The sequence below is a fragment of the Alosa sapidissima genome, chromosome 17 (assembly GCF_018492685.1).
Source record: "Alosa sapidissima isolate fAloSap1 chromosome 17, fAloSap1.pri, whole genome shotgun sequence".
NCBI classification, from domain to species: Eukaryota; Metazoa; Chordata; class Actinopteri; order Clupeiformes; family Clupeidae; genus Alosa; species Alosa sapidissima.
In genome coordinates, this window is record NC_055973.1 from 13,284,659 (window position 1) to 13,296,509 (window position 11,851).

At 40.2% G+C, this 11,851-nt stretch overlaps 1 protein-coding gene across 2 annotated transcripts; it reads right to left on the reverse strand.

Moving 5' to 3' along the window:
- Positions 1-1,346: 1,346 nt before the first annotated feature.
- Positions 1,347-7,028, reverse strand: naa50 (N-alpha-acetyltransferase 50, NatE catalytic subunit). 2 transcript variants are annotated; one of them, XM_042068321.1, is made up of 5 exons: positions 6,846-7,028; positions 4,668-4,801; positions 4,358-4,477; positions 3,530-3,596; positions 1,347-3,047 (listed from the first exon to the last, which is right to left on the reverse strand). In XM_042068321.1, the coding sequence occupies exons 1-5, from the start codon at positions 6,851-6,853 to the stop codon at positions 2,870-2,872; spliced, it is 507 nt and encodes a 168-aa protein (XP_041924255.1). In that variant the 5' UTR covers positions 6,854-7,028; the 3' UTR covers positions 1,347-2,869. The 2 variants fall into 2 exon arrangements, with proteins under 2 accessions (XP_041924255.1, XP_041924254.1); XM_042068320.1 differs by having other exon boundaries at positions 4,668-4,804; positions 6,846-7,026.
- Between the last annotated feature and the right edge of the window lie 4,823 nt (positions 7,029-11,851).

The window sequence follows — 11,851 nt, forward strand, 5'->3', positions numbered from 1 at the left end:
CACAAGATACAATGACCTCACACTGCTCACAGCAAATGCAGTGGCATTAAGACTTATGACACTTATGACTATATTCTTCTAAAACATGAAACCCCATGCAATAGTATAACCCTTTATGAAACCCATGATTACATCCCTTCACATCCTGAAAACCCACCATAATACCTAGTAAAATCCTAGGTAATATCAGTCCGCTGCTGCCGTTGCTTATATGCCTACTACCAACTTCAGGGAACAAAGTATAACTATTGCAATGCGATGCAAGGATAGTTTTTATTTCTAACACTATTCTATCAACATAGACATTTATATTGCTCGTCTGGCGTTATAATTTAAATTGAAGGAAATAGCTCAAGATGACAATGTTTATCAGATGTTTGACAGAAATGGTTTGGATTTAATCTAAAACTTCTGCTATTCAGCTTGTCTAAATGATGTACTGAATGTTATGAAATAGTACTTTGTTTTTTACTCCAATATCATTTATGAACTGAAACAGTTATTTTAAAACTGGTATTCACACAGATGTTTGCATTTTAAAACAGCCAATTATTTTGATTTCCCCTGGTTTCAGAGAGGCTACTACTACAATACTAAAATAAGATGTGGATTTTGAAACAACTGTTTTTATACAGAAAATAAAGTTTATTTTGCTTTAATAAATGTCTTAATCTTTTTTAATACCCATTCAGATAGCTGATTCTATGCCTCATGACCTTTAACCTCTACCTGTGATCCCATGATCTTTAATGCCTTATCAGTTAATTCAGGCTTAATTATCTGTGTTGGGTTTAATGAGGATCCTTCAATCTGCTTGAGAGGTATAACACAAACATTGCATGTCAAGTATGACCTCACGTGACCTTTGACCCCAAGACATTAAACACCTACTAATTTCATCAAGAACTTATGGTGAGTAAGTACATCAAGTTTGGTAAAGATCCTTTTACCAGTATGGGAGATATCAGTAATATCTATATGTGATAATATACGATTTTGGCCCAATAATCATTATACCATGGTCCATTCAAAGCTGTATATCTTTTTTCTGGTACAAATCTGCGCTGTAGGCACCTGAAATTCTTAATCTACATGAAATTACGGTTCGATTGATACCAAATATCCTTTTGCTGTATTTACTTCCACCTTCAACCCTAATTCGCTCAGACTATATCTATTTTAACTATACATATTTTACATTATAACTTTAGCATTTTCATGCACTGGTAATTCCTTGGAATTGCATTTCTAGTTTAATTTGTATAATTTGCGTTTATACAGACTTGCAGATAAAATAGGCAAACTTGTGAACTTATGTGACAAAGCTACACATGAGGACAAAAGGCTTACTGCAAATAGTATTTCCTTTATTTAGAGGTTTAAAAGTCTTACAATATAGAGCTCCAGAAAAGATAAAATTCTTCAAAGAAAGGAAAAAAAAAAACATGCTTTTAACTACGTTGGAAAGGACAATCCTCTCCATGCATGCACAGGGTCAAGGCTTCTCTGAGGGCTTGAGGGTCTGTCCCACATTCTTCATAAGAAACCTGTTGGATTGACCTGCAACAGTCCCACATGTATATAAGGTGGACATTGTAATCAGTGAACATCACTGAAATGGTACAGGTACACTGTGGGAGAGATTTTAGCTGCCAGTGTGCCAAGAAAAAAAACCCTCAAAGAATCAAATTCACACACACTCACACACATACAGAGCTTGGAAGAGAGCACACACAGTAGGTCACAGTCCACAAGCCACTCTCACTGCTCCTGTTGAGGGGCAGTTGTACTACAGTAAGCCTTAACCAAAAAAAGAGAAAAAACACTGGTACTCCTGCCAACCAAGGCGAACATATTTTCCATTGGAAATTCAAGATGCTTACATCTTGGGGTGAGGGTGGGGAGTTTTGATCTTTCACAACACTGTGTTGCCCCTTTAACTGCACACTGTATGCTTTTTAAGTATTTGTATCTCACCTGCAGCATTGGTTTTCAATCAAACCTTCAGAGAAGCCTTGAGCCATTCAGCATCAATGTAACAAAAAATAAAAATAAAACTCCAAGGGAAATTAAATAATGGGTAGAGAAACCAAAACATTCAGAAAGAGAGTGGAGTCTCCTCCAGTCTCCCCCCACCTTGAAATCGTTCCAACCAATCTCCCGCTTTTTTTTTCCAGAGGGGGCCCCTGTGCCCCTCTCCACTCTCCAGCACTGATCTCACAGCGACAGAGAGGTTCATGTCACAGTGGAGACACTGCATCTTGTGCAACGCTCTCGCACTGCCAGGGACAAAAGAAGCAACAAGTCTCAACCACCAGCAGGATTCCCTTCCCAATTGTCCATGGGCTCAGGTGGCGAGGGGATGGAGTTCTGAGAATTCTGTGCATCACCATGATGCCTCAAAAGCATCACTCCAAGGTTACCATCTGGGGGGAAAGGGGGACATCCTTCTTCGACAGCAATCCTACCTTCTATAGATGTTCCCTCTTTAGTTCGACTGTTTATGTCCACAACAGCAAAACAAAATCGTCCCCTTACCTCAAGTCAACGATTTTAAAAGAACACACAGACAGCACGCTTTGCAAAACACAGAAACCTTCACCATCTCTTAACGGTCAGAAAAATCAGCAGCCTCTTGGAGCAATTTGAACTCTTAAAACAATTGTTTTGTTTTCAAATACCTAACTGAAGAATAGAAGAGAAAAAAAAAAAAGAAATGGCAAAATACAGGGACTTGATTTCATTTCATGAAAAATTAAAACAACTTTTGTTTTCCAATTAAGTGGTGAATGTGTCGACCCTGGGGCTTTTGTCACAGTTCCTTTTGGGGGAGATGGGGCAAGACCATGTTTCTTCGATGGCTCAGCCTCTAGTCTGCCTTCTGCAGCTCTCCCGCAGGGGGCGCACACGGGCTGCGCAGGCTCTTCTGAAGCACATGGGCATCTGCAGGCTCTATCCTCTTGTAGTAGTTCTTTTTTGTCTCAATGATCTCAAAGCCAAACTTCTGGTAGAAGTCAATAGCCGACTCGTTGCTAATCTGCACATGACTGCAAGGACAGGAAGCAAATCATTATGAGCCATCTCTTGAGCCTACTGTCACAAGGAGGAACCAAACTCCCAACCCACAGGTATTGCAAGTGCATAGTTATTGAAGTCAGAATTTGTAAACGTGTGGTGACACTGTAGTAACACTGACTGATTGTGAACAATGATACACAAAATCATGACACCCCTATTACAAGTACATATAAAATGTAGTTACACTGTAGTTATACTGGCTAACACATACGCGCAAAGATACACCCAGCCAATCCCAATAACACATTTGTTGATAGACACTAGAGTTAGTGAATCTAAATTTGTAATCCAACCTTCCCAAGGTTTGGTGGTGGAATGGGAAATGAGTTCCTGAAATTACGTATTCAGTGGAAAATCAGTAGATGGATTTTTATGATTGACAGATTCACCAAATTATCATGTATCTGAATTTAAAACCCTTATCAGTGAAAAGCTCATGACAGATACTCACAGGTAGATATTATCAAAAGTGCCATCCTTCTCACAGATATTCAACACATGGTTCAGCATCTTTGTCCCTGTAAATGAAACAAAAGTTAAATCATATTCAAAAGATGTGTATCTATGGTATACAAAGGGTACGAAATGTGGTCATTACCATAACTGCAAGTAAAAAATCTATTTGCACTGCTGAAACAACTACATATTCTCAGAGCCTTGACATGGGACTGGGGAATAACCCTGCAAATGGTCATGATGCATCATAAAATACTGTGTGTCAGGGTACTTTCCAAGTTCATATCACATTATCAAAATGACAGTGTTAATGTTAGATTAACACTGTTACAAGTGTAGTCGGTTATTGTAATTCCATACACGGTGTGAAGTCCTCTAGCTGTCCCTTCAGTGTACACTTAACAAATATAGTGGCTTGGATAAAGCCATAAACAGTCCTAGCCAATCAACATGGTGCTCCATGACTATGGAATGAAGGGGAATAATTCGATTGGATGTTAAGCTCAAACATTAACAATCTTTTGTGAAACCTGAACCTGTAATCATGGCCTGCATCTTTGTCCAAAATGAAACAAACAAACAAACAAATAAAACTATTACTACTCAGTCATTCCAGTGGTCTTCTGTAAATGGTTATCAGTCGCCACAAAATTACATCCATTAAAATTTGAATAGGCACTAGCCAACATTCCATCTCTGTAGAGTAACACACACTGTTGTCGAACTCCTGCAGTGTTTCACATGGAAAAAAAAACAGAGTCCTAACGCCATGTGAATAATTAGACAATAACATTTATCTAGCGTCATGTACACACAATATTACCTATTCCAAGTCTTCGGTAGGGTGCTAGGCAGCCTAGTGTCATGATGTACAATCTCTTCTGATTCTGAGAGTGGTCTACTCTGCAGCATACAGCACCTACTGCAATATCATTGAAGTAAGCTGGAAGAAAGGTGGTACAATGTTATATCAGAGCAATGCTGAATCCAAAAACAACCTTCATATATCTACAAACAGAGCCATTTAAAACTCATACAGTGAAGAAATGTCAGATACGTCCATTTTGCTTTGAGTTCCACTAAATAGTTGCTGTTCCAATGCTGTTTTAGTTATACCAGCACCAGATATTTACCTAGCTTAGCGAGTTCTCCAACCTCCAGCACATCCTTGTAGAACTTGTCGTTGTAGCTGACGGGGAAGATGACTTGATTCAGTCGCTTCAATTGTTTAATGTTGTGGGGTGTAACATCCCCCAGCTCGATCCGGCTACTGGAACAAAACCAAAACGGTCAATGGCTGAACATCAACAAGACTTGCAGGTCAAGCATTACACATGCACCACTTTAACAAAAAAATGACTCTCTCTTCCACCTTGTCAACCCTAATAGTCAGCCTAGGGACCTTCCAGAGGCGTACGACAGTGAAACTACTTATGGTGGATCACAGTGTTGCTCCCAGAACATTCCCTCACACAAAGCTACAAACAAGCACTGAGAGCATCAAGGTCTCGATTGATTTTAACAAAAGTGCAACATGCCATCACAAACCACTAGGTTAATCCTAGTCTAGACCTGCTCCAGTGCTAACTTGTTACGGAGTCCCATCAGCATCTGTCTTATTGCCACTACTTGACCCTGGCTGCAGGACGTGAGAGGTATTTATAGGGGTAACTACATGCTAAACCTCCACTACGACACAACAGCTGCTTGTCACGTGTGCCTGGCACCACTTGCGCAGCCACCAGATAGGATGTGGTGACGGGAAAGACCTGGCAACTTTTGCAGGTTTGATTTAAGACATCTGGTCAACAAATCCACATAAAATCTCTTGGACACCAACAGTGCCTTGCTTGTGGTTCGCTTGTCTGACCTCAATGACAAGTTTATGGATTTCATTCTGCAGTTGTTTTTAGTGACATGCATTAGCCAACATACTGCAGATTGATAAAATTCCATTTATAACTGATCCTATATAAGTAGCATTACAAAATACTAGACCATTATAGTAGGCGTTGTAAAATGAAATAATGACTGCATTAAGTAAAATAGCATAACTGAGCACCTAATCATTTCATTCAAACCAATTGAAATTAAGTTATTTGTTAACCAATTTATAATACACAATGTTACATCATCCAGAAGGCATGGTACCATTGTACATTGAATAGCTGGCAAACTAATTTTAAACACTTCTGTTTGGATTGGCACCACTTGGCACACTGACAGGTTACTAACATGACTTTCCTGATTTCCTGCAATGCCTCCTAATAAATTAAACGATTTCAAAATGTTTACTTTTGATACTGCAGGGCTAAGTTAACACAGAGCTTTGGTAACTGTGCTATTCAGAGTGCCACCACAACCAAACTGACAGCAGACTGTTACTATAACTGTTATTAATAGCTGGACTAAATGAGGTAGTATCCTACTATTCGGCTTGCTAGCATACGTTAACGTTGTTAGTCGTTGTAACAAAATAACAGGTTGCACCTAAGAAAAGATCATGTTGCAAATAAATTCACCCTTGTTGTCCTACCATCCAACAACGTAGTGCTCAGTACAACAGACTGAGCACAACAGATATTGTTTTGGGGGACACTAGTTAAAAGTAACTTCTGTGAACTCGTAGCTACAAAGACAGCTACAATCAAGGCTGGCTAGTTGGCTAGTAGCTAGCTAGCTAACTTGAGAATTTACTTCAAAACTCCGAAGGGACAATTTAGCAAGCTAGGTAGCTAGGGTAGCAAGTAAGCCTACATAAATCAATACCGACTCGCCTCTCAAATAGCGTCAACATGACCGAGTATAGCATTCCATACTCCCGAAAGTGTTAGCTAACCTAACATTACAATGAAAGACACTGACATTGTAAATCAATGGACTCCTTAAGGTGTTGAAATGGTAAAAGCGTGGTTTGCTAGCTAGAAAGCCTGGGTGTCTGACTCAACGAATCTCGAATTAGGATTCGCCACACGAAGATAGCACACACCGGTCTCAAGCTTACTACTGTAATGTCAGGTTCATAAAGGCAGTGTAAAAACAAACAACAGTGTGATTAACAATCATAGAGCACAGTGTCGAGTTAACAACTAATTTAAACCAATCGCTATGAGAAATATTAGCTAGCTAGGCTAACTGTGGTGCTGTCGTTGGCAGATTCTTTTGCTACCATTAGCTACCGTTAGCCCAACTGAGCGGAGAGCTTAGGTTAGCTTAGCATTCTATCGCCTCCCCCGCCCCCCGTTGGAAAAAAAGAGAAAGGAAAAAACTTTACTCGTGGTGAATAGACGTGTTTAGACGTAGCTACTCACCCTTTCATAGCGAAAAGAAGTTAGTCCTTGTTCAATATGCAATATGCGTTGAGTGTATTTTATGGTAAGAAAGGGTGATTTGGGTTCAGTTCGAATAATGATTGCCTCCAGAGGTACCCTCCACATGTATGTTGCTAGCAAGCTGGCTAACCGTTCTCCCTCCACAGCCGACGCTGCTGTCAACTCTGACCCCTCACACTTTGCTCCTGGTAGAATGTTTTTTTCTCCTCCTCAAAATGTCGTGTAAAATCAAATAATATTCCTGGATACCCAGTGCATGATATTGGCCGTTCTTTGATGAACCTGAAACAAAATAATTACATATCGGCGAAGGGAAAAGTAGATGAACTTTGACCTTTCACATCATGATTTGAAACTGCTTTAAATACGAAAACCCATTACAGACATGTTAAATCTAAAACATAAGCATAAACATAAATCAAATATCCCATATCCCAATTAAGAAAAGATAAATTGGAATCAAAAATCAAATACAGAAGATACAAACGACACAGTCACGTGACACAAATGCATCCCAGTCTAATGGATAGAAGCCACACAGTGCCTCTGCTGTAACATTTTAGAGTTGCAGAATATACTGTAGCTCATGCCACCTTATAATTGAACAATTCTAGCAAATTCCTACATAAGAGTTGACATAAAACAGTGATATTTAACTGTAGCCAGTTTACACTGTAGATTAATGTTATGTCAATCTGAATCAGATTGTTTCCCAAAACTGGTGGATACAAGGATACAAGGAAGTTTATTGTCACATGCATATAGTTACAGTGAAATTATGTCTGGTGTCAGCCTATTTGTGCATTTATGGGGGGGGGGGGGGGGTAAAAAGTGCAGTAGAAGAGGGGTTTAGTAGATTAAGTGGCAAGGGCTGCATAAGAAAGGTGGGGGAGGATTGGGATTGGGGGGGGGGGGGACACCAACATGGAGCACCCAAGAGCAACAGGGGCAAGGAAAAACTTCCTTACCAAGGAAGAAACCTTGGGCAGATCCACGGCTCAAGGGGCTAACCCAACTGCCAGGGGTCTTGGTGTGTGTGTTGGGGGGGATGACAGGGGAGATGGGATAGTGTGCTGTGTATGTGGGGAGAGGGCAGTGTGTGCAATATGTGTGTTGGAGAAGCTTCCTCATGAGACAATGTGCTGTGTTTTTTTTTTTTGGGGGGGGGGGGGGGGGGGGGGAAGTGTGCTGTAAGTATGTTGGGGATGTGTGTTGGAGAAGCTTCCTGATTAAATAATGTGCTGTGTATGTGGGGGGGGGGGGGGGGGCAGTGTACTGCAAGTATGGTGAAGGGACTTATTATTGCAATCAGAGTATATGTATGATGTATGTGAGTGATGACAGTGAAGATGTGTGTGTGGGCGGGAGGGGAGTGGAGCAGTGACTGTGTGTGTGTGTGTAGTGTGTGTGTGGGTAGGTGGGGGCAGTGTGCTGTAAGTATGTAGAGGAGGTTTACTGTAATAAGCAGTGTGCTGTATGTATGTGAGGTGATGACAGTGATGATGTAAGTGTGTGTGTTTTTTGTGTGTGTGTTGGGGATGGGGTGGGCAGAAAGGCTAGGCAATCAAGGACATGGGTAGATGGAGGAGAAATCAAAAATAATAAATAAAAAGTTCTATGGAGATGTGCAAAAGTTGGAGAAAGTCAGATATGTGTGTGTGTGTTTTGACGTGTGATGAAATAAGAAAATAAATAAAAGGTCTGTAGCATAGGGAGAGGGATGTAAAAGTGCTAAAAGTCTTGTAGGTGTGTGTGTGTGGGGGGGGGGGGGGGGGGGGGGTCATGAGTGCTGAGGAGTGAAAGTCAGTATAGTGTGAGTTCAGAGTTGGGAAATGTTTGAGAGTGCTGAGCAGTGAATGTGTGCAAAGTCAGTATAGTGTGAGTTCAGAGTTCGGATGGCCTGGGGATAAAAACTTCTCCTGAGTCTCTCAGTTCTGGCTTTGTGACTACATAGGCGTCTTCTTGATTTCAGCGGTAGGAATAATCCATTGTTAGGATGGGAAGAGTCCTTCAGAATCTTTTGGGCTCTTAGGAGTACTACTCTTCTGGAATAGATATCTTGTAGAGCAGGGAGTTGAGTTCTTATAGTACGTTCAGCTGAGCGCGCTACTCTCTGCAGAGTACTACAATCTCTAACTGTGGAGTTCCCATACCAGGTGATGATGCTACCAGTTAGAACACTCTCAACCGCTGAAGTGTAGAAGGCCTTCATGATGGATGTAGAAACTTTGAATTTCCTTAGCTGACGAAGGAAGTAGAGTCGTTGTCTGGACTTCTTCAGAACATATTGAGTGTTAACAGTCAATATGTGTGTGGGCTAGGTTTGTGTTTATTCTGCTATTATTTCAGTTGAATTCATCAAGGGGCCCTGTATTGGAATTTTCTCACATTATCTTTTTTGTATTCTGAATAGAAACACTTTCAAAAAGTATCCACTGGGGAACTGAAGTTGTTTCGATCTTCACTTATTGGTTTTGCAATAAGCTGTGAGTATCTTTATTGGTAAAAGAGCTATTTGACATAAGACATATATGAAATAAGACATATTTGGTGCTTAGATGTGATTCATGTTTCATTTGGAACATCCAGGTCTGCCATGTACACCTTCGGTTTATGGAAATAGCCTATATTTCATTTGTGAAAATATTACGTTTTACTGTAAAGAGGGCTGACTATTCGAAGACACTGTGAATCTTATCACCTTGAATTATTTTACTACCATATCCAACTCTGTGAGAAACTGTCTCCACAATTACACTTATCTGACCTCAAAGTCCATGTAGACCTAGGACCTAGGCATGTAGACAGGTACGTACTGTCTCTGTATGTATCTAATTGCCCAGATTTATTCTTGAAATTACTCAGATTATGTGATTACACTTAGGTTACAAAAACACTAGTTACCCATCAACAACAACAACAACAACAACATTCAAGTCCTAGTAAAAACATACAGTACATATTATGCACCTACAGATGGCAGCAAGGTCATGTTACACAGTGACAATTCAAAGAATATTGCGGAAATAAACATGTCAAAATGTACCATATCTCAGCATACTCTGTCACTACGAAACAAAACCCCTTAATTTTAGCCCTTATAAATGCCTTACTTTTGACCTTAAAACCCTTTTTTAATTAAGTAGATTATAGATTAAGAATTAATGACCTTAAGACATCCTAAAAAGGGGTGCCCAAAAATATCTCAAACAGGAAGTGAGTTTTTAAAGAAATTGAAAAATGCCGCACTCCCCGCCACAAAATTGGCAGCTGATTCAGACACTACCTTAACAACCTCTTAAAGGCACACTATGCAGGTTTTTTCGCTTAATTTACCTTCATTTAACAGCTTCAGAGTCATTGGAATGGTTATATGACTTTTTTTCGGGTTGAATGGTTGCCGTCTCGCTTCTCCCTAGCGCCTGTGAGTAGAAAAACCACCCTTGGAATTGTGGGCCGGCGGGCCGATGGCCTCAATGTCAGGAAGTATAACGACTGTAACGAATTGCTTTACTGCATTCAAATACACATACACGCCAGGCACCGGCTAGAAAAAAGGTAGCGATGGACATTCGTCATGACAAAGCCAGCGAAAAAGAAGCAAAAACTGAGAAAACAGTAAGGAAATTGCCAATACTGCATAGTTTACCTTTAAAAGCTTGAAATTTGGTGTGTTTGTTCCTTGGGTGATCCTAAGACATCCTAGAAGAGGGGGCGAAAAATATCTCAAACAGGAAGTGAGTTTTTAAAGAAATTGAAAAATGCCGTGCTCCCCGCCACAAAATTGGTAGCTGATTCAAATATCACCTAAACAACCTCCTAAAAGCTTGAAATGTGGTATATTTGTTCCTTGGGTGATCCTAAGACATCCTAGGGGTGCCCAAAAAATATCTCAAACAGGAAGTGAGTTTTTAAAGAAATTGAAAAATGCTGCGCTCCCCGCCACAAATTTGGCAGCTAATTCAAAAATCACCTAAACAACCTCTTAAAAGCTTATATATTCCTTGGGTGACCCTAAGACATCATAGAAGGGGTGACCAAACATATCTCAAACAGGAAGTGAGATTTTGAAGAAATTCAAAATGGCCACCCATATAATTGACAACTGATTCAGAGGCCACCTAAACAACCTCCTAAAAGCTTGAAATTTGATATATGTCCCTTGGGTGATCCTACGTTATCCTGGAAGATTACTCCAAGAAATCTCAAACGGTAAGTGAATTTTTAAAGAAATTGAAAAAAGGCTGCACTGCCTATCCACACATTTTGGCAGCTATTTCAAAGGCCACCTATACAACCTCCTAAAAGCATGAAATTAGGTATAAGTCGTGTCTTATAGATATGTCTCTGTTTTAAGCAGACAATACGGCTACACTATGGCTATCTACAGTATATATCCACCAATTGTCTCAAGGATACTATAAACACAGACACTCAAGCACCTCAGGCAGACCTCATAAAAAACATATAATTAAGCACACATGTCCCCTGCAACTTCTTAAGACACAGTAAAACACCACACTAGATTACATTAGTCCTAGTCTACATATATTGCATCTATTCACATGCTCTGGCAAATTGGCATAATACTGTGCAAAGCAACCCAGAATCCTAGCATCGGCACTTTCGAGAGCAGAGAGGCTCACCTTTGCTGCCACATGTAAGAGGTTCTCTACAACTGTCTCTGGTAAAAGTATCCATAAAGGTGCCCAAAAATCATCTAATTTGGTCCATCCATATTTTTCAGGAGAAGACACTGACTGGGTAGCCTGCAGACCTTTGGACCAAATGCTAGCATGGTACACTGCTCTATTTGAATGCTGTATCAGTGCAGCCTGTGTGGGAGGGATATGTTCTATTGAGAGACATATTTGAGAAAACAAGTCCTTCCTGAGATCATTGACTTTTTCAAGATCCGTTTTCTTATTGTAAAGAACACAAGTGTACTTCTCCAGCAATGCAAACATGTTTCATTCCTGGCTAAG

Bases quoted from the DNA above. Each gene is read 5' to 3' on its own strand.
- naa50 (XM_042068320.1), bottom strand. The intron at 3,597-4,357 runs GTAATATTGTGT...TTTCATTTACAG, and splicing joins CTACCGAAGACTTGGAATAG to GGACAAAGATGCTGAACCAT. The intron at 3,048-3,529 runs GTGAGTATCTGT...CTGTCCTTGCAG, and splicing joins ACTTTTGATAATATCTACCT to TCATGTGCAGATTAGCAACG.